Source organism: Vigna radiata, chromosome 6 (genome assembly GCF_000741045.1).
Source record: "Vigna radiata var. radiata cultivar VC1973A chromosome 6, Vradiata_ver6, whole genome shotgun sequence".
NCBI lineage: Eukaryota > Viridiplantae > Streptophyta > Magnoliopsida > Fabales > Fabaceae > Vigna > Vigna radiata.
The window spans coordinates 1,419,089-1,443,071 of NC_028356.1; the positions used below are offsets into that span (position 1 = coordinate 1,419,089).

At 27.2% G+C, this 23,983-nt stretch overlaps 3 protein-coding genes across 5 annotated transcripts in view; all 3 read right to left on the reverse strand.

Moving 5' to 3' along the window:
• Positions 1-2,656, reverse strand: part of LOC106763211 (trigger factor-like protein TIG, Chloroplastic) — a 5,802-nt gene extending 3,146 nt beyond the window's left edge. Inside the window, exons 1-5 of the mRNA XM_014647419.2 lie at positions 2,315-2,656; positions 1,524-1,607; positions 1,023-1,151; positions 473-561; positions 3-78 (exon numbers count right to left, since the gene is read on the reverse strand). Of these exons, the coding sequence (XP_014502905.1) occupies positions 3-78; positions 473-561; positions 1,023-1,151; positions 1,524-1,607; positions 2,315-2,608 (672 nt within the window). The 5' untranslated portion in view covers positions 2,609-2,656. The remainder of the gene's footprint in view (positions 1-2; positions 79-472; positions 562-1,022; positions 1,152-1,523; positions 1,608-2,314) is intronic.
• A 10,897-nt stretch (positions 2,657-13,553) lies between these two features.
• LOC111241825 (FBD-associated F-box protein At1g66320-like) lies at positions 13,554-15,522 on the reverse strand. 3 transcript variants are annotated; one of them, XM_022781816.1, is made up of 3 exons: positions 15,387-15,522; positions 14,291-15,261; positions 13,554-14,184 (listed from the first exon to the last, which is right to left on the reverse strand). In XM_022781816.1, exons 2-3 carry the CDS (start codon positions 15,257-15,259, stop codon positions 13,882-13,884), a joined length of 1,272 nt encoding a protein of 423 aa, XP_022637537.1. In that variant the 5' UTR covers positions 15,260-15,261; positions 15,387-15,522; the 3' UTR covers positions 13,554-13,881. The 3 variants fall into 3 exon arrangements, with proteins under 3 accessions (XP_022637537.1, XP_022637536.1, XP_022637538.1); XM_022781815.1 differs by having other exon boundaries at positions 14,291-15,278; positions 15,387-15,521; XM_022781817.1 differs by having other exon boundaries at positions 14,291-14,978; positions 15,078-15,508.
• Positions 15,523-17,135: 1,613 nt separating this feature from the next.
• LOC106763212 (FBD-associated F-box protein At1g66320-like) lies at positions 17,136-18,480 on the reverse strand. Its single transcript, XM_014647420.1, has 3 exons — positions 18,061-18,480; positions 17,344-17,454; positions 17,136-17,189 (listed from the first exon to the last, which is right to left on the reverse strand). The coding sequence occupies exons 1-3, from the start codon at positions 18,478-18,480 to the stop codon at positions 17,136-17,138; spliced, it is 585 nt and encodes a 194-aa protein (XP_014502906.1).
• Between the last annotated feature and the right edge of the window lie 5,503 nt (positions 18,481-23,983).

Sequence of the window (23,983 nt, forward strand, 5' to 3'; positions counted from 1 at the left end):
ACAATCTTTAAATTTTTGTATGCATTATTATCAGGAATCCATTTGATTTCTGGTGCAACATCAACAATCACATCATATCTGGAAAAGTGGAATCAGTAAGAATAATTAATATAATTGCCTGTATAGTTATTGGCTGACTATGTTATCATTGTTAATGGTAATCTAAATTTGAATTCTCTGCTGGAATTTTATATGTTGTTCCTCTTATGTGCCTTCAAAATACACCAATGTGCACTGATATTGATGTTTTAAAATATATTAAAAAGATTTTTAAAGTACCAACACCAGTGTATTTTGAAGTTACAATAGAAGACAGCACCAAAAAACCCAGCAGAGAGTCTGAACTCTCATAATCTTCCTTTTCTCTATGTTATGAGAAAAGGTAGTTTTAGTATTAAAGATGCAGCAAAGGAAAAGGAAAATAACAAATCTAATGGGAAATATATTTAAAAATGTTTAACTTATAGGTTACCTAAGAGACCCAAGAGAAGAATATGTCTCCTCCATCTCAGAAAACTTAGTAACTATGCGTACTGAGTCCTGCAAAGCCCTCCCAGTAACCTATAAACAAAATTAATTATCAAACGCCTAAGTGTAAGATCAAAATAATAGTTGATCTAATGATGTACTTTATTCAGTAATAACATCAAACAAAAGATCAAAAAAATATAAAGAAATTTTTAATCTGTTTATCAGTATCAAGTCCTCATATCAAAGACAATATTATTTGCACAGTTTAAATCAATGTGCTATTAGATAACACTATTAAATAGACTTGGGTAATGAGGAAAGGTCAATGGTAAGTTTATGCTTCTGCAATGTGCATGAACAGATAAGCTTGTCTTTCAAGAATGAAGATTTCAATGAGGTTTGTGATGGATATGACTGCTTTGTAGTAATGAAAATAACAGATATAATTGCAGATAAAAACACAATTAATCTAAGATAGTGTAATACACTATCATGAAGAGATAAAGTAAGGATATAAAAAATAAGAAAATAGAAACTATATCACAACATACCGATGTCATAGCATGTGAAAGTGTCCTTCTTAAAATAGATTCAATAGTAGCCTTCTGGACATTTTGTCTCCCAACATAACCAATAAGAATCTCTTCTGGAACTTTCTTTCCCGGACGAAATCCAGGGACCTGTATTTAAAACCATGCTAAATTAGCTTACAAGATAACATACCATCCTCTGAAACCTGGATCCGTGACAATCTCAAGCAAACTATTTATGATATATGATGATGCAGTAAATTATTATATCATAAGTTAGAACCCAGGCCGTAAGATTGTGAAATTTAGTAACAATAAATTTTCTATGAGAAACAACACAGACCAGAGAGATCATAGTAATAGTTTCAAATTTAGAACCTAGAAGTTAGAAAAGGAAAATCTCCTTTGGCATACAAATAAATGGCACTATATTTGCGAACATTAATTTGCAGCATATATCTTCTTTGAGCGAGATAACATTTTGTTGAATTGCTATATAAAGCATAAGTAACCCAATATCACCTTTGCTTGCTTCATAAACTCTGCTATGACCCTTTTGTAACAATCCTCACATACCAATGGTGGTACCTCCACATGCAATTTAACCTGCAAAGGGAAAGAAATACAGAAGTAAATGTTCAGTGATATGTACTCTGGACAAAGAGATATGATTACCATTATCTAAGGTTTAATGATGCTTGCATAAATTTAAAATCAAATATAACCCCCTCCTCTTTATGTAACAAAATATGCTCATGTTGAAGAGAAAAATATACAAATATTTTATCAAATAATTGCTTGAGACCTAATAATTGTATTTGAATGATGTTATCAATCAACTGGAGAGGATCCAAATTCACTTTAAGATACCCCCATACCCCTATGCAAGGCTTTGAATAAACACTCAAGTTTGACTATGAAGCTACTGAATAAACACTCTATTTTGACTATAACTTTTAAGGTAAATTATGTATATATACACACATACATATTAGACATATCATAAATCTGTAATGAGTACAAAATACATTAACTTAAATGAGAAAATAAACCAGGAACACTTAACTCTATCTTTCTTCTAAAATGTCCTAATTGTGAGTACTCCTGACAGATATTTCACAATTACTATTACCCATTATAAATTATAAAGTAAACGACAAATTCTGAAGTGCATATTGCTTGTTAAATTGAATATCTAATCAATTTCCAAATAAAGCTTACAATAAAACATATGAAAGTAGCCATGAGAAGTTTACCCACTCTAAAGGATGCAGCAGAAGAATGGAAAAGATGGATAAAAGAGAATATCATACAGTGGAATTGAGTTGCTCTGTTTCTGTAACCTTCAGTTCTGCTGGAAGACGGTCCTGTTCTGTGCCAACTGCGACTGAGGAAGAGGAAGAAGCAGCTGAGACTGTGAAAGGGGAAGAGAAAGAATTGTAACGAGAGATAAAGGGTTGAAAGAGATGATCATGAGGTGCAAAAAGTTTAAGGGAATTGAATTTGAAGACTGAAGTGTTGGCATTAGCAAGGAGAAGAATTTTGTTTGAAGAGATAAACGAATTGGGAAGAAGAAAACTTGTAAAGGTTTGAGTACAGAGTTCCATGGCTTCTCTTACTCTGCAGACAGACACAGATACTGTTGTTTAGATAAAATAAAGATAATGTCGGTTTAATATTTATATTTTACTTTAATATTTATTTTAGAACATAGTATAACGGTATCAGTAATATATACAGTTAAGTGTCAAATATTTTTTAAACGAATTCAAAAAGAATACTGAAATAGCTTAATATTTTTAAAAATGAACGATTTTTCAAATTTAATTTGCAAAAACATATTTTTATTTATTAATTGTTCAGTTGGCATTTTAACTCAAATAAAGAGATGAAAAAAATATGTTTTAATTGGAAAGTGAAGAATAAAGGAATAAACCAGTTTCTGATTCATAATCACTATATATTTAGGTAAATAGTTGTTTATAATTATGACCTACAAGTTTTATTTAATTTATTTATTTGAAATAAGATGTATTTTTGATTTATAATTTTTTTTATTGTTTTCAATCATTTTTCTGTTTAAACATATAGTAAAACTTTATATTATGTATTAGGCTGACACATCAAATTGATTTAACATTATTGATTAATAAAAAAATAATTTATAAATATTTTCCTTCTTCAACTTCTCTAAATTGTTTTTTTAGAATAAAATTATAAAAAGCTAGCTAATTCGAGACTATCAATCTATAACTACAAACAAATTGGAGACATTTATAGTATAAAAAAGACTAAACAATGTCTAGCTACATTTTGAATGGCATATTAGTATCCACCAATAATGACCATTTATTATTGATAAATCACAATGATTGAGAATGTATACAAGTTAGCTAAAAACTCACTTCTGTTGTGGGTACCTTTTCTCAGGTAAAATTATGTTTTAGCCACATCAATTCATAATATAAAAAGATAACAGTTTTTATGATTTGGACCTAAAATTGGTGATTACTGCATACATCAAGGAGAAGACTATGGCTCGAATATGGGCGAAAGTGGAGTTTTTCTAGATGACGAGGTCACTGACTCATAAGTTTTGTATGAAGCAATAATTCTATTCATTCAAGATGACATAATCAAGAACTATAGAGGAGTAGCTTGCAAAATTTAGCAAGATTGTTGATGATCTGGAGAATATTGACGTGAGATTGGAAGATGAGGACAAAGTTGTTATTCTTGTGAATGCGCTTCCAAGAACCTTTGAGCATTTTAGGTTGGAAGAATCTGATGGAATTCTTGAGAGATATCTTTATGGACTATATTGGTTGATCACAATAGCACGATTGAAGGTACAATTGGTTTCTATTTGTTGTTTTCCTAGACGTGCGCGTCAGGAAGAAGAGTGAGGAGCTCTTGACTTTGAAAGGGCCTTCTCAAAGGGTTTCTGCAAAAAGGATAGGGGTTTCTGTGTTTGCAGGTGTTTTTTATTTCTATATTTGATTAAGATTTTGTGAGGTGTTAACATTTAAATGTGCTCTATAAAGTCTTCAATGTAATACTTTGATCATTATAATGAATTACTCTCCAATCTAAGGTTGATTGGGAGAGGGACTAGATGTAGGCATTGAGGTCGAACCCGTATAAAAATTGTGTTTGTTTTTCTCCCCTTACCTCTTTATATTTTGATTGCATACGTACTTTGCTTACCTCGCAATAAAGATTTAAATAACATTCTAATTCTTCGAAAAGATTTGAAATGTGCACGTTTTTATTAAACACTAATTCACTCCCTATTGGTGTGGAGAAACAAGCTCCATTATTACTAACAATAGGTTACAGGTTACAAGTTACAAGTTACAATTTACATGTTAGAGGTTACAGGTTATAGGTTATAGTTACAGGTTACATGTTACATGTTACAATTACAGGTTACAGGTTACAAATTACAGGTTACAAGTTATAAATTACAGGTTACAGGTCACAAGTTACTGATAATAGGTTATAGGTTACAAGTTACAGGTTACCAGTTACCAGTTACACATTACAAGTTACAGGTTACAACATACAGGTTACAGGTTACATGTTACAGGTTACAGGTTACATGTTATAGGTTACAAGTTACAGGTTACATGATACATGTTACAAGTTACATGTTACAGGTTACATATTACAGGTTACAGGTTATAGGTTAAAGGTTACAGGTAACATGTTATAGGTTATAGGTTATAAGTACATGTTACAGGTTACATGTTAAAGGTTTCAGGCTAGATGTTATAGCTTATAGTTAACAAGTTATAGGTTACAAGTTACAAGTTATAGTTTATAGGTTGTAGGTTATAGGTTACTAGTTTTAGATACATGTTACAGATATAGGTTCAAGATAAGAGTTAAAGGTTACAGGTTAGAGGTTACAACTTTGTGGTTATAGTTTAAGAGTTACAAGTTACAAGTTATAAGATATAAGTTACACGTTACAGGTTACGGTTACAGTTACAGTTTACAGGTTACAGGTTATAGATTACAAGTTACAGATTACAGTTTACAAGTTACAAGTTACAGGTTACAGGTTGCAGGTTACAGGTTACAGGTTACAGGTTACAAGTTATAGGTTACAAGTTACAGGTTACAGGTTAATAGTTACAGGCTAGTAGTTAGAGGCTACAGGTTACAAGTTACAATTTAGAGGTTATATTTTACAGGTTGTAGGTCATATGTTACATGTTATATGTAATATATTGTAGGTTATTGGTTATAAGTTAAAAGTTACAGGTTATAGGTTGCAGGTTACAGATACATGTTACATTTGTAGGTTAAAGATACAAGTTAAAGGTCATAGGTTAGAGGTTACAAGTTTGTGGTTATAATTTAGGAGTTACAACTTACAAGTTACAAGTTATAAGATATAAGATATTAATTACAGGTTACAAGTTACAGGTTACAGGTTAAAGGTTATAAGTTAAGGGTTACGCGTTAAAGGTTACAGGTTAGAGTCTACAGGTTACAGGTTCGTGGTTATAGTTTAAGCGTTACAAGTTACAAGTATCGTGTTAAAAGTTATAGGTTACACGTTACAAGTTATAGTTTACTCTTTACATGTTACAAGTTACAGGTTATAGGTTACAAGGTCAAGGTTATAGGTTATAGGTTACAAGTTTCAAGTTACAGGTTACAAGTTACATGTTACAAGTTACAAGTTACAAGTTAAAAGGTACAACCCCCAAACTACAAGTTACAAGTTATTATAGATTACAAGTGTAAGGGTAGAAGTTACAAGTTACAAGTTGCATGTTACATGTTACATGTTACAAACAAGTTACAAGTTACAAATTACAGGTTACAAGTTACATGTTAAAAGTTAGAGGTTACAGATACAAGTTATAAGTTACATGTTACATGTTACAGGTTACAGGTTACAAGTTACAAATTACAGGTTAAAAGTTAAAAGTTACAAGTTACAAGCTACAACTTGTAAGCTACAAGTTACAAGCTACAACTTGTAAGCTACAAGTTACAAGCTATAACTTACAAGTTAATGTTACAAGTTACAAGTTACTTGTTACAGGGTACAGATTACAGGTTACAACTTTCAGTTTACAAGTTACAGGTTCATGGTTACATCTTACATGTTACAAGTTACAAGTCAAGGGTCACAAGTCACAAGTCACAAGTGACGAGTTACAAATTACAAGTTATAAGTTATAGGTTACAAGTTAGAAGTTACAAATTACACGTTTCAAGTTACAAGTTATAAGTTTCAAGTTACAAGTTAACTTACAAGTTAAGATACAAGTTACTCTTTTTAACTATTAGTAATTTTGGCTAAGGCTATGCTTGGATTAAAAATAGTAAATCAAATAAAATTCTTAACATTAACAAAATAAAATGTAATGAAATCAAAATGCTAGTGTAATGTTTGAATGTTTTGTAATATTCAAGATATTTATGAATATGATCAGTTGTGTAGCATTATGCAGTTTTCATACTTTATATTAAATTAAACAATAAATCCATTTTCCTTCTACTTCTATCCTGTTCATTTGATCCTATACAACCATTGTAAAGCCTTGTTTTCAGTTAACCTTTCATAGAATAAAAAATGAAAGAAATGGAGGCAGTAAGGAGAAACGGATTGTGGCAACGTAAACTGTCGGTGACGACGACAAACGGCTGGTGAAGGCAACGAATAACACAGTTTGCATGAGAGAAATGGAGACCACGAAAACAAAGTTGTAGTCCAACAACTTTGTCTAAGAGAATGGTTGCGTGACTAAAATTATCTAAAATTGCAATTTATTATATATAGGTATAGGTACAGTCCTTCTAAAATTATCTATACCTTTTAAATTTAATGGATAATTTATCATAGATAATATTTAAGTTTTGGTAAGTCACACAGAAATTAAATTGTCATATACTTTATTTGGTGCACTTAAAAATTAATGTTTAAACTGTGAAGAAACAAAAGGTAAGCCTCCTGACCCATTTTAGACGTCACTATTCCAATCTAATTCGGTCGACTTTTAATCGAGGTTGATTCAATTGAATTAATTGACCATACATTAAGATTGATTAACTGAATTTTGACCGTGTATGTCATGATAAAATATGACCGAATTTTGGCTCTAATCAATTTTAACCTTTTAATTTTGTTGTTTTTGAAATAATCTACATTCCTTAAAAAAAGACAAATATTTCTTATCCATTTAAATATTTTTTTTTCAAAGTTTTTGAATAATACTAAAGTCCGTTTCAGTTTAGTTTATTAGAATAAAAGGTAGTTTAATTCAGTTTTTCAGAAGTAGTTTTCAGTTCAATTCGTTTAAATTAACTTTTACTTCAGTTCACAACAATAATTTGTTTGATCACTTTTAATATTAATAATCAAATAGATACATGGATAGGAAGATTTGTATCATTAAATAATCTTAATTGATTAATGTAAAATTTGACTTATTCTATAAAAAATAACAAAATTTGTATATGTTGATTCTGTTTACATCTTAAATTTATGTAATTACTTTTGTTATATTTTAAATACCAGATGATATATTTTAAATGTTATTTAAATCTAAATATGTTCAGAAGAAATAGATAAGGATAAGTAAGTAATATGCTTAAAAAACGAAACTATGACTTGAATAAGACATCATCTCCATTCATTTAAGTATATTTTTATATAACAGAAAACATTTATCCTCTATTTAAACTGAAAACAAAGATATTGTAAAGTATAATAATTTGATAAAAGAAAAAGACTTACTTCAATGAATTCGGATGACAAAGATATAGATTTCGCCCTTTGGATGATTTCAAATATCTCAATCAAAATATATAATGAAATAGCATATTCAGCCCACCGAACTAAATCAATATATATTTTCTCCACAAAGAGAAGATTAATCTTAGTGGAAAAAAATGTAAATAATAAGAATCGGCATGTACATACAGAGAGTTTAGGGATTAATTTAATTAGAATAAAAATTAGTTTAATTAGAACTATCAGTACAGTCGAGTTTCTATGAATTAATTTTCAAATTCAATTCGAAACAGTTATTTTTTAGTTTCAATTCAATACATAAATCAATTTTGATCACCTATAATATTAATAATCAAATAGATGCTCGAGTAAGAAGATTTGTCCAAATAAATAATCTTAATTGATTAACGTAACATTTACCTTATTTTATAGAAAATAACAAAATTTGAATATATTAGCATCTTAAAATTATCTAATTATTGTTATATTTAAATTTAATTGTTTTCAGAAGAAACAGAAAAGGACAAGTTAATATTATGGCTTAAAAACGAAACTATGACTTGAATAAAACATAAACTCCAATTATTTAAGTAAACTTTTATATACTAATGTGACTAAAAATTTAAATTTATGGAGTTATTTTAAGATTGGAGTTCATCAATTCATTTGGATTATTTTTAATGTAAGAAATTAAAATAAGAAAACTCACAAGTTTTGGATATTTTTCTTATGAGAGAACATATATAACTATATTAAAATAAAAAAGATTTATCATTTATGATAGAACGTGAAAACATAATATATATCCCTTAGATCAAGACTACAAAATAGGGAATAATCACCAGGACTACTTCCGTTTAACTTCTCCGCAGAAATAGATCTTCAACGATATTATATTTGATCTTCTAATTATTATTTTTTCAGCAATGATATTAAGTATTATATAAAAATTAATTATCTTAATTTGTTAGGATTCCGATATCCAAACAATATTGTAACGAAGATGGTGAATATGAAAAGTTGTTTTGGGTTAAATATGTTTTTAGTCCCTATATTTTAGGGCGATTTTGGTTTTAGTCCCTCTTTCAAACTATAATACAATTTAGTCCTTTAACTTTAGAAAATTTTGGTTTTAGTCCTTTTTACCAATTTTTTTTTAACTTTATTTGCTGTTTCAAAGGCGTTTCTCAGTTAACATTGAAGCAAAAATGTGTCAAACAGTGTAAACAATCCAAATGCTATACTGTAACGTGTTTGAAATAACAAATAAAATTTAAAAAATTTGGTAAAAAGGACTAAAATCAAAGTTGTCTAAAGTTGAAAGACTAAATTGTAAAAATGGATTAAAACCAAAATTACTCCAAAATATAAAGACTAAAAACATATTTAACCCTAAATAATTTCAATATATATAATAAGAAGGTTTGGGAGTTGTGTATGCATTCTAATTTGTTGTGTGATAAATACCGTCATAAAATCCAATGATTGACACTCTAATACTATCACAATATCCAATGATCTTCGACTTTTTCTATTCACTCCAATTAAATACTGTCACTAAAAGATAACAAATTTCTCCATTATGTTTTTCTGTTTACATTTTATTTAAATATGAGTGGATTATATCAACTCATTTAAAATTCAAAATATTCAGTCAAATTCTTTGATTTATTTACATTATTTATCTATTTATCTACATTTTTTAATACTCACTTATAATTTATTTTCTTATCTTGTGTTCATGCTAATTAATTTATTTGATACTTAATTTAAATATGTGATCTTGTATAAATATTAACCTAAAACATAAGTGTTGAACTAACAATTATTTATTATTTTATATCATTACATAAAAAATGTAAGGTTGGAGTATATTGTTGATGTTGTTTTCAATATATGAAAGTTGGTATGTTAGAACTTTTTTTTCTTTGAATGGTCACTTAAGTTTATATAAGCTTATATCATATACTTTATATTATTTAGCATGTTTCTTCTTGTTCATTTTCAACTATTCAAACTTATGTTTAGACCTAATTATTTCTATCATTTTAGTTCCATATCCACTAAAAGTTAATTAATTATAATAAACTAATTACGATTAATTAATTAGTTAATAAACCATGATTAACTAACTAATCACAATTAATTAACCATGATTAACTAACTAATCATGGTTAATTAACTAATCATGATTAACTAATTTCAAGTAAATTATCAACCGACTCCTATTTTATTGACAAAGAAAAACATGAATTCTTTATAAAATATAGAAAAATACAACATCTAATTCCAAAACATATGAAAACATAGATAAAACCTAAAAAAAAATATGAATTATCTCATCAAACAACCTTGTAACTCAATTTTTGTGCTACATAGTAATTAACTATTGAATAAAATATCATAATTTGCATTATTAAAATACATTGATAAAGTATAAATTCTACTTTTTACATTATTTCAAACAATTCAATTAGACTAAACAATGAATCACTATCCTTACTCAACCAACCTACATCAACGTATATTTTCTTCATAAAGAAAAAATTAATCTGAGTAAAAAAAAAACTATATAAGTTAGAGTGAAAATATTTAAAATATTTGAGCCTCAAAAACACAGTCAGCTTCAAACTCCTTATTCACTCTAAAACCTCCGATCGAAGGTGCAGGTAGCCTTTGTATTTTACAAAAACAACCCTAGTCAGTACAAGCCCACAATATAGTTTATAAATAATGATTTTTAATATAAGAAAAAAGTCTCTTTAACAACTCTTTTTTGACAATACATACGTGACAATTTATGATTGGTCCGTTTCAAATATTTTTTTAAATATATATTCAAACAGACCAATAAAATGATGACACATATCCTGTTGTCAATAAGTTGTTAAAAAAGAGTTGTCAAAATATCATTGTCCTTAATATAATATTCCTCTAATGTGTTACATTTGATTAAAAAATCGAATATTGCTAAAGTAAATAAGAGTGTGACAAATGATAATATAAAATTTATATGCAGTAATACATCCGCACCTTTATCTATTTACTGTATTTCTTCAAGATTCAAAATACTCCACCAACCACGTTTTCTTTTTTCAGAGTTTACTTTTCTTTTTCTTTTGATTTTTATGGTATTTAATTTATACAACTGTAACGTTCAAAGGTTTTATATAGTAAGAAGGTGAATAGGAGTGTGGTAGTGGTACTGATAAAGATGGTAGCAGACATTTTAAGGCAGATTCTGATAATATGAATTTGCATGCATTTTGTTTTGCTTTAATTGGTTGTAGAAGTCGAATACATGTATTGGCAAATAAGATTTGACAAAAGTAACATTTCACTTATTTTATAAATAATTGTTTACGTAAATTATTGTTTATTAAGTAAATCATTAATGTGAATTATTAAGTAAATTATTGTTTATTAATATGACCTCTAGATTAAGTTTAATGGAAAAAATAATACAAATGAATGTCAAAATATTTAAAAGATATTAGTGTATGAAGCTTAACAATACAGTCAGCATAAGAAATCTCATCCATTTAAAACCTAATATTAATACACTTAAAGTAGAGGATTTGAATCTCTTGATTTAGAAATTGTAGAGTGAGATATTTTCTCCTTCATTTATTTGAACTTATTTTTATCTTTGGTATCGAATTTCTCTAATATTTATTTTTATAATTTCACATTTAATTCTTTTTCAAGTGACTCTAATTTTANATATATATATATATATATATATATATATATATATATATATATATATATATTAGTTTCCCTATTTTTTTTTAAATTTTGTATAATTTAAATTCATTTATTATATTTTGTCTTCTAATTTCTTTTTCTCTAGATTATCTTATATTGTTTATTACGAAAATAAGAAGTGATAAAATTATAAAATAAAAATAAAATTATTGATGAAAATAATTTAAGAATGAATTTTTAATTTCAATATTTTACAAGTTATAAGTTATGTATTGCAATGTCATAAATTGTTTTAGGTGTATGAGCTAAAGTGTTAACTTTAAATGATTTTTTTTAATTCTTAACCCTTTCCTTTGCTTCTCATGTGTTACATGTACATGTTAAAAATATTCTGAAACTTAAATTAGTTTGATATCTGAATAGTTTAATAATTAATGTTTTAATAAGTATGCATAAAAGTTTCAACAACTATACATTAAAGTTTTAACAACTATACACTTAACTTATATTTATAAGTGTTTTACATTAAAGTTTTAACAACTATACATTTAACTTATATTTATAAGTGTTTTATTATTATCCAATTTTGTTAAATTTAATTACTAACATGATTAATTTAATCCACTGACTAACTGGATCAACACCTATTAGTTTCATCCCACAATCCATTCGGTGTGATTTTTAAATAACAACTAGTACATACACAATATATCAATATTTTTAAATAACAATCTCGATATTAAAAATTTATAGTAAAATAAAGAATATATAATTAAAGTTTAGTGATAGAATAAGTAAATTTCTTATGCTATAATCAACTTATTATACACAGGTACAGTCCTTATGCAAGATAAAGTTAGCTATAGCTTTTATATTATGTGGGTAATTTTTCATAGGTAATTTCCATATTTTCATAAATATATGACAGAAATTCAATTTTGTCATATACTTTATTTATGTGCACTTAAAACCAATTGAGAGTACATTTCGTGAAGAAACAAAAGGATCAAGAGACTTGGTTTTTTAAATTATGTGCAAAAGCAAAATATATTAAAAAAATAAAACACTAAAGGTATTAATTATATGTACATACAACATATATTTAGCGATATTGAAGGTACAAAAATATATATATATATATATATATATATATATATATATATATATATATATTTAATAATTGACTTTCTAAACATTGTTTTTTCCTTTTCTTGACAAATCACAAAGAACACTCATGAATACTAATTATAATATGTTGTATGTGACTTAACACAAATATATCAGACATCTTAATTTGAATATTCGATTTAAAAAATCAATATTAGGACTAAATATCTATACTTAAAATCATGTTTCGTTTTACCTTTTTCAAAAAAGTAATCTGTTAAAATTTCATTTCATTTAATTTCTTCTTATCCTAGAAAAACATTTCATTTAGTTTCATCTCTTTTTATTTAATTTTATTCTGTTATATAGCATATATTTTTAATCCAATTTTAGTGTAATATATTATTTATTTGTTCAAACAAGAAATGAAGAAATATTTAATATTTAAAAAACAAAAAAAGAACTTAATAGTTTAATTTATAAATTTAAAAAACCATTAGATAATCCACAAAACGATATGCATTAGCTCTAATTCAATAAGTTCTCGCCTATTGTTTCGTAACAGAGTTAACAACAATGAATTAATCGAAGTATCAATTTCAGAATCAGTTTCAAGCAAGTATCAGATTTAAAAACAGGTATCAGAGTAAAGCAACTAATGTTTGAAGGTAATGGAGTTATGTATGCAATCATTCAAAATACTCAAATTGATTTAACAGCGGATATTATACAAAAAGTATACGAATGCATTAACACATCTGTCATCAGAATTAGTGGTTCAGAATAAATGATTTATCATATAGATCAAATCACATTTCCGCGTTTTAATGGATCGTGCTGCTTTTGTGGTCAATTAAATTCTACATATCATCTCGTGTGCCATTTCACATCAATGTAAGCATGTTATGTTCTGTATCAGTCCTGTAAATCACATTCTTCTTTGTTAAGTGCTAGTACAGATACAGAGCACAATTGTGAAATGAAAGAGTCATCAATTTAGTATGAGTGTGCAAAGACAATATATGACAGTGCATTTAACAGTTTTGCACTCATACATACAGATACATTCATTTTCAGTCAATCGGTCAGTTGTTTACCACATGATGTAATTCAAAATAGATCATTTCATTGATAATTTCATAACAAAAGTACAAGCATATATTCAAACTTAATAGCAAACTTTTACATTTTTTCATTTTTTTCAAAATAGAAAACCATCAAAAGAGACATCACAAAGACTTTAAACTCCTGTTCTGATTCAGACATTTCCATAGATTCCTACTCAGTTGACTCATCTTCGTCATCAGACTATTCTTTTAAATAAGCACTGTTTATATAGTTCTGAATAAGCTCATCAACTTTCTTTTCAACTTTTAACACAGAATTTTCAACCCTCATGATCCTGTTAGATGCTCTTTTAAAGTAATCAAAAACAAATTGTTCAAATTCAGTCTGTGGAGTGAAAGAAGAGTTGTCTTCACCAAATAAATAATTTTTTACGTCTTGAGGCATGGCAAAGGAGGAAGATGTGTCACCTATTAACTCAAAAGTTTCCATTCTAGTGAAAGGAGAACATTTATCCTCTAATTCATCAGGAAACATAGATAAAACCTACAAAAGAGAGTATGAATTATCACATTAGACAACATTGTAATTGAATTCTTGTGCTAGAATGATATTGTAAAGTATCATAATTTGACAAAAGAAAAATACTTACTTCAATGATTTTGGATGACAAGGATATAGACTTTGCCCTTTGCATGATTTCAAATAGCTCAATCAGAGTATATAAGGAATAAATATCTTTAGGCAACAAACCTACATCAATATATAGTTCCTCCACAAAGAGAAGATTGATCTCAGTGGAAAAACAATATAAACGATAACCATCATATTTAAAATATCGAAGCCTTGGTGTTTGAAGCTCAAAGACACAGTCATTTTCACCAAACTCCCCATCAACTAAAAAATGTGATATATTTAAGTCTAGAAGGTTGGGGGTAGAGATTTTGAAGGTATTGATTTCATCATGGTATGTACATCTATCAATATGTAAAGATTCCAAATTGACACAACCCTTAAATGGATCAAAAGAGTTTACCCTTCCAACCACAAATCGACAACAGCAGAGGTATAGGTGTTTAAGAGAAGGAATATCGAAATTTTTGGTCAGAGTGAGTATGTAAGTAAGTTTCAGAGTAGTGAGAGATGTGCATACAGAGAGTTTAGGAAGTTTGCTCAGAGCACACTCAGCAAGGATTGTAAGCACCTCAATGTTAGTGGTGATGGATGGTGTATCAATAACATGGTAAATGATGTAATATACCACATGATTATCACGATGGATGGGTGCATGGTCTTTGCGACACTTTAAATTAAAGTTGAAAACATTGGTGGAAGTATCTCTGCACGACAAAAAATTAAATACAAAATCCTCGAAAGACTCAGCATCTTGGAATGATGCCTCATCGAAGTTAATAACGGGCAGGGAAACCCAAAGATACCTAAACCGTTTGTTCAGAACTGATGTTTGAACTGCAATTTTTGCATCCAAAAAAGAAAGGATGTGTACAATAATTTGCTCAGGTAACTTAGTGAACATATCTTCTTCCTTCTCCTTATCTTTCTCCTTATTTTCTTTCTCTTCCTTTGAAGACTCTCTTCCGTAGAAATTGTCTCGTTTCATTTCTGTAAAGTTTTCTTCTCTTCATATTTGTTAGAAGTAAACAAAACAGCATCGGTACATTTCAAACATTTAAATACTGTTATTCATTCAGAAAATGCTAACGAGAAAAAGTTTTCAGATTCAGTACCTTTTGAGAGTATATCTGTTTTCCTTGCGCTGTGCTTCGTCGTTCCAGCGAGTGTCGTGAGATTTTCCGGTGAGTGGGAGCGGTGGTGAGAAACCCTAGCAGAGCATAATATTCTCCCTCTTCTCAATTACCTATATTTATAGTATTATGTTTCATTTTTTTTTCAAGAACTATTATTATTTTAATTTTATTTATATTTTCTTTATTATATTTTATCCTCTAATTATCTTAATTTGTTAGGATTCCGATATTCAAACAATATTGTAACAAAGATGGTAAATATGAAAAGTTATTATTATAAATAATTTCAATATATATAATAATAAAAAGGTGAAAAAGAGTTTGTGAGAGTAATAAAGATAAGGAAAAGAAAATGATATTTTATTACTAATTTTTGATATTATCTTGACGTTAGACACGTGTTGTGTCAAAATGTGAATGTGATAATATAAAGGAAAATAAAATTTTAACACCATTTTTTGACACCATTTTGACACTGCACACGTGTTAAAATGTGGTGGGAGGATTTCAAATTAAAAAACAAACTTTGGTTTTTCTCTTCCAAATATACCCTTGTCTCAACTTTTTTAATTTGAAATCGTCCAATCACATCTTGACAACATCTTGACACGTATACAGTGTCAAAATAGTGTCAAAAAATGGTGTTAAAATATGATTGTCTTAATATAAATTTGCATGAGTTTAGTTTTGGAGTTGTGTATGCACTCTAATATTTGCACGTGTTGTGTTTTGTTTGACTCTAATATCATGGGAGCTGGTAAAACAGCTATAGCATATAGCATTGTAAGAGGATAGTTACGGGTTTCAAGTCATAGTATTCACATTTCTTAAAAAAATTCTCAATGTATTTTTACGGGAATAATAATATATTATCTCATCTTTTTATGGTTCTAATACTTAAAATTACATTAGTCTCATTGGATGTACCAAAAATTTATATGCAATCCAAAAACAAGCATATAATGACATATTTTTTACTTTAAGATTTTGAATACACACTTTTATCAATATCAATCAGAGAAATATCACATAACAATATATGGTCATATTTTTTAAGTTATTATTTTGAAACTAGTTTCAAACCACATAAAGATTTTAAAAGTTTGCATATTTTATTTTCTTAACTAGATATAACACATCCTTGAGATTGGATTATACAAATTTCTTCCTCCAATCACCATTCGAAAAGCAAGTTTTAAACTCCATAACATATAGATAAGAGCTACTAATCTTAAATTATATTTTTCTATAGATCCATTAAGGTGACATTTTTTCATAAAGATACACTTTCCTCCAATGAATTTTGCTCCTTTAGAGAAAAAATAATTAAAGTTGGAGTATTAATTATTTTTCTGAAATGAATTTATTTCATGAATAATGATCTTATTCCACTATTTTGTGATAGGATAATACTAAAAGCTTTTACAAAACTACTAGGATAATTATAAGACATTATATTAATTTAAGGAGTTATATTTTAAGATTGGAGTTCAAAAATTAATTTGGGTTATTATTCTTAATTTAATAGTTTATAATAAAAAAACCAATAATAAAAGAACATTGAACTAGGTAAAGGAAAAAAGATTTACCATTTAAAACCTGAATATATATGATATATCCCTAACATCAAGACTACAAAGTAAGGAATAGTCAGGGGGACTGCTATTCTATTCATAAAGAAAAACATGAATTCTTTATAAGACAGAGAAAAAAAACATCTAATTCGGTTTAACTTCTCCGCAAAAAGACAACTTCAACAATATTGGTTTTTCCATTTTGCTCCTGTAACCAAAATAAATCAACATGTAATTCAGAAAAAGAAATGTGTGTTTTTAAGTATAAGAAAATAAAATCTTTTAGTATAACTTACCTTCACGTTACCTTCACGTCCACGTAAATTAAATCAACAAGATGTACCAAATAAATATTCTTTTACGTCCTGAGGCATGGCGGAGGAAGAAGATGCATTACATATTAACTCAAAAGTTTGCATTCTGGTGAAAGGAGAAGATGCATCCACTAATTCATCAGAAAATATAGACAAAACCTACGAAAAGTAAAAGAATTATCACATCAGACAACATTGTAATTATGTTAATGTGCTACAGTGATATTCTAAATTATCATAAATTAACAAAAAGTAAAAGACTTACTTCAATGATTTGGGATGACAAAGATATAGTTTTTGCCCTTTTCATGATTTCAAATAGCTCAATCAAAGTATATAAGGAATGGGTATCTTCACTCAACCAACTTACATGAATATATATTTTCTCCACAAAGAGAAGATTGATATCAGTGGAAAAACAATATAAATCAGAATTAGTATATTTAAAACATTGAAGCCTTGGGGTTTGAAGCTCAAAGACACAGTCATCTAAACACAGCCCATTCACTCCCAAATGTGATATGTTTAAGTCTACAAGGTGGGGGTAGAGATTTTGAAGGTCTTGATTTCAAGATAGTATACACAGCTATCAAAATTTAAAGATTCCAAATTGACACAACCATTAAATGGATCAAAAGGGTGTGGGATAAATTCACACTCAAATTGACAATGACAGATATATAGGCGTTTAAGAGAAGGAAAATCGAAATTCGTGGTCCGACTGAATATGTGACAAAGTTTGAGAGTAGTGAGAGATGAACATACAGAGAGTTTAGGAAGTTCGCTCAGAACACACACGGCAAGAATTGTAAGTGCCTCAATGTTAGTGGTGATAGATGGTGTATCAATAACATGCTCAATGATGGAATCTACCACATGACAATTATAAATACCAAAGTGAGACTTTAAACTAACATTGAAAACATTGATGGAAGTATCTCTGCAGGACAAAAAATTATGTACAAAATCCTTAAAGAGTTCATCATATTCGAATGATGCCTTATCGAAGTTAATAACGGGCAGAGAAGCCCAAAGATATCTACACCGTTTGTTCAGAACTGATGTTTGAACTGCGGTTTTCGCATCAACAAATGAAAGGATGTGTAGAATAATTTCCTCAGGTAAATCAGTGAGCATGTCTTCTTCCTTTGAAGAGTCTCTCCTGTAAAAATTGTCTCCCTTCATATCTCTAAAGTTTTCTTCTCTTCATATTCTCCGTCTTCTCAAATACCTATATTTATAGTATTATGTTTCATTTTTTTCAAAAATTACTATTATTTGTTTTATTTTTATTTTTATTTTATTTAAATTCACTTTATTATATTTTATCTTCTAAATTATTATTTTTTCAGTAATGATATTAAGTGTTATATAAAAAGTTTTTATCTTATAATTTATTAGGATTCCGATATCCAAACAATATCGTAACGAGTGAATATGAAAAGTTACTATTATAAATGATTTCAAAATATATAATAAAAAGGTGAAAAAGAGTGTGTGAGAGTAATAAAGATAAGGAAGAGTGTGATAATATAAATTTGCATGTGCTTACTTTGGGAGTTGTGTATGCACTCTAATTTGTTGTGTGATAAATACTGTCACAAAATCCAACCATTGAGTGTCTAATATTTGCATGCGTTTGGCAGTTTCCTATGCAGTCCTTCCATTGCTTATCTTTCAATCACACAACCAAAGTGCTAATAAATACTCTCACAATTAGGAGTGGGCAAATCGAACTGAATTGTACTGTAATGCTAAAAACTGAACTGTAAAACAGTTCAGACAAACTGCACTAAACTATTTTTTGTTTTATCAAACTGAACCGTACGGTATGAACTGAACTGTAAACTGCACTAACTGAACTATTAACTGAACTGTAAACTGAACTAAACTATTAACTGAACTGTAAACTGCACTAACTGAACTATTAACTGAACTGTAAACTGAACTAAACTATTAACTGAATTGTAAATTACACTAACTGAACTATTAACTAAATTGTAAACTACACTAATTTTAACTAAACTACATTATAAACTGAACTGAACTAGTAACTATACTAATTTTAAACTGAATTGTACTAATTTTTAAACTAAATAGTATAACAATACATGTTCTTTTTAATTGAAATTTATTTTAATATTTATTTTATTTTATTCATAATTGTCTAATAAATTGATTTTTAATTATTTAATATTATTATTTTCTATTTTATTTATATTTCTTTTATTATTAAAAATTATTTTATTGTTTATTTATTTTATTAATAAATATAAATATATATATATATATATTTATATATATAACTTAAAAAATATAAAAATATAAATTACATTTTTTATTTTTATTGATAAAAATATAAATTTTGTGATAAAAAAGTTGTTTTAAAAAATTAATTATTATTTTTTTATGTGAACAATTATTTTTATNAATATTTTATTATTAAATAAAGTTTTCTTGACAAGATGAAACAATTGAACTGAAAATAGAGAAGATGTAAGAGTAGATACAGTTCTCATAGTTAACTAAACTGTAACGGTTATCAGTTCAGTTTTTAAAAACTGAACAGTACAATATAGGACAGTTAATTGCAGTACAGTACAGATAAGTTATTTTTGCCCAGCCCTACTCAGAATATTCAAAGATCTTCCACTTTTTCTATGCACTCCAATTTCTTGTGTGGTAAATACTGTCACTAACAATTGTCCATTATGTTTACATTTTTTATTTATTTGATTACGTTCCTTGTATTTTAAATATGAGTTGATATATTATATCAACTCATTTAAAATTCAAAATCGTCAGATTCTTTAATTTATTCACATTGTTTAGCTATTTATCTACATTTTTTAATACTCACTTATAATTTATTTTCTTATCTTGTGTTGATACTAATTAATTTATTTGATACTGAATTTAAATATGTGATCGTGTATAAATATTAGCCTAAAATATAAGTGTTTAACTAATAGTTATTTATTATTTTATATCATTACATAAAAAAATGTAAGTTTGGAGCATATCATTGATGTTGTTCTATATTTGAAAGTTGGTATCTTATTAGAACTTTGTTTCTTCCAACAGTCACTTAAACTTATTCGTGCTTATCATTATACTTTATATAACTTAGCATGTTTTTTCTTGTTCATTTTCAGCTCCTCATAATCAAGCTTAGACCTAACTATTTTTATCATTAGGTCCATACACTAACAGTTAATTAATCCTAATTAACTAACCACAATTAACTAAAAATGACATTTTATAATGATAGTAGTCTAAAAATAATGAAACTCATTTTTTTAAAAATATGAGATGAAACTGATATATGTTTATTGTATTGTTTATAAACATTTGTGGTCATGATTATGGTTGTGAACAAGTAATGTGATGGTTTTAAAAAAATTTCAAGAATAATTTTTTTGTGGTGATGATGTTAGTATATGCATTGACAATGGAGATTTAGTAAAGAGGTATTCAGTGGAATCTTTCACTTTAGCATATCACAAAGTAAGTGATTTTATTTTAGGTTTAATAGGTTTGGAGATCCCTATTTTTGCGGGTTTGTTCTAATTGGGTCCTCCTATTTTGGAAGTGCTCAATTTGGTTCCCAATTTGATAAATTTGATTCAATAATATTCTTTTTGTTAAATTTAATGGACGGCGTTAAGTTTTTAAACAGGTGGCATGCTGAGACATTTGAGTTTAGGGTTTAGACATTCGGACTTTTTCTATGCACTTCAATTTCTTGTGTGGTAAATACTGTCACTAGAAGATAACAAATTTGTCTATTATGTTTTTCTGTTTAAGTTGTTTTTATTTAATTACTTCCGGTGTATTTTGAATATGAGTAAATTATATCAACTCATATTTAAAAGTCAAAATATTCCGTCAAATTCTTTAATTTATCCACATTGTTTATCTACTTAATTACATTGTTTAATACTACTCACTTATAATTTATTTTCTTATCTTGACTTCATACTAATTAATTTATTTGATACTTAATTTAAATATGTGATCTTATATAAATATTAACATAAAATATAAGTATTGAACTAACAATTATTTATTATTTTATATCATTACATAAAAAAAATGTAAGGTTGGAGCATATTGTTGATGTTGTTCTATATATGAATGTTGGTATCTTATTAGAACTTTTTTTCTTTGAACAGTAACTTAAACTTATCCGTGTTTATCATTATACTTTATATTACTTAGCATGTTTCTTCTTGTTCATTATCGGCTCCTCAAACTCAAGTTTAGACCTAATTATTTCTATCATTCTAGGTCCATCCACTAATAGTTAATTAATCCAGATTAACTATGATTAACAAACTAATTAACTAAGCAACTACAGTTAACTATCTATAGTTAACTAACAACAATTACTTAATCACAACAAACTAATCAAAAGTAACTAACTACAGTTAATTAATCACAGTTAACTAATTACGATTAACTAACCAAATTATCTAATCATATTTAACTAACTATGATTAACTAACAATAGTTAATCACAGTTAACTAACCATGATTAATCAACTAATAATTATTAACTAATTATAATTAATTAATTAACCATAATTAAATAATCACGACTAATTAACCGTTGTTACTTAATTTATAGAATTATTTTAAGTTTGAATAATAGTTTAGTTCAGTTTATTAAAACAAAAATTAATTTAGTTTAGATCAATTAAACTATTTTTTAATTTAATATATTATTAACTATTTAGTACAATTCAATTGATATTTATCACCTCTAATATTAATAATGGACACGAAGTTTTGTATGATTAGATAATCTTATTTGATTAATGTAATATTTGATTTCATTTATAAAAAATAATAAAATTTGTATCATACTTGTTTGCTCCGTTTACGTATATGCACATTATCTTTTACTTATGTTATATTTTAAATGAGTTTATATACTTTAGATGTTATTGAAATTTAATGTGTTTAAAAGAAATAGTAAAGCATAAGTTAATATTATGTTTAAAGATACGGAACTATGTTTTGAATAAGACATTCTCTCCATTTATTACGAAAATTTTTATATATTAATTTGTGACCGACGAACTTTAATTTATGGAGTTATTTTAAGATTGGAGATTGATAAATTTCATTTAGATTATTGTTTTTTATGTAAAAGTTTGTAATAGTAATAATAAGAAAAAAACTCACAACAAAGTTTTAGTTATTTTTCTTATAAAAGAAAATAAAACTATAGGTGTGTGGTATATATGGACCGAACGGTTGCCATCCTGTATCGTTCGGCCCAAGATGCTACACCAGGTTTAAACCAGGTTAAATGATATTGGGTTACAATTGGGCTAGCGTTTAAGAAATGATTGAGTCAATAGTCCAGCAGAGGATAAAATAATCAAAGATATCTAATTAAAGATATTGATAAGCTGTTTATGAGCAACCGACCAAATCTAAAGGTAAATCTGTTTATATTTTAGGATTCATGAGATGACTTATTAATATAAGGTTAGGGCCAACTTCCAAGTACGTGTCATTCACGTTCTACTCTGTCAACAGTCGAATTGCTTTTGCAGGTACCTCGCGCCATTGTCTAGACTGGAGGTCGAGCGGTCAGACAAAAGTCCATCGAGTGGACCAGACTAAAGGAAGGCAAGCGGTTCAGGTGATCCAGACTTTCGGAAGCAAATAAGACACGTTAGAAAGGTTAGTCTCACAATCTTACAAACTGAAACAATTAATACGTAAAAGCATGTATTATCCGGACACTCTAAACTAATATTGAAAACATTGGTGAAATTATCTCATGCATAGAATAATTTCATCAAATAATTATAGTGTTTGAAGAATCTTTGATGTAGAATTTTTTGCTGTTCATTATTTTGAACTCTTTTCTTTATGTATCTCATATTTCATTCTCTCCCAGGTCATTATGTTAAAATGATATTATTATTCTTCGTATTATCTTTTTTTATTTATTTTTTTATTCAAATTCACTCTATTACATTTTATCTTCTAATTATTTATTTATTTATTCTAAATTTCCTTTACAATGTTTTTAATATGAATAAAAAAATTAAAAAAAAAACATGTTTATCATGTGATATATTTTAGGTGTTTTTAAAATTTAAATATCTTCATAAGAAATGGTAAATGACAAGTTAATATTATCTTTTGAAGAAAAGGAAACCACTACTGAATAAGATATACATTATCTCTTTTTATTTAAGTAAGTTCTTATTTATTAATGTAACAAACTTCATTCTATAAATTATTTTATAACACTCTAAATTAAGATAGAGATCATTCATTAAAGTATATCGGATAGACAAAAAATTATATATGAAATATTAAATAATAAAGGATATTGATTCATACAAATTGAGAGAATAGTGAAATTTGCAATTTTGCTTAATCTATAAATTTTGGTTTGTGAAAATGTTCTCAAAAATATTTATTAAAAAAACATTTTCCCAATATTATTATGTTTGTTTTATGAAAACTTTAAGCAATTATCTTCATAAAATTCATAATATAAAAAGATAACAATTTATAACAATTTTCATATTACCATATACCATTACCTTATTCTCCCATTTAGGTTACAGGTTACAGGTTACAGGTTACAGGTTACAGGTTACAGGTTACAGGTTACAGGTTACAGGTTACAGGTTACAGGTTACAGGTTACAGGTTAC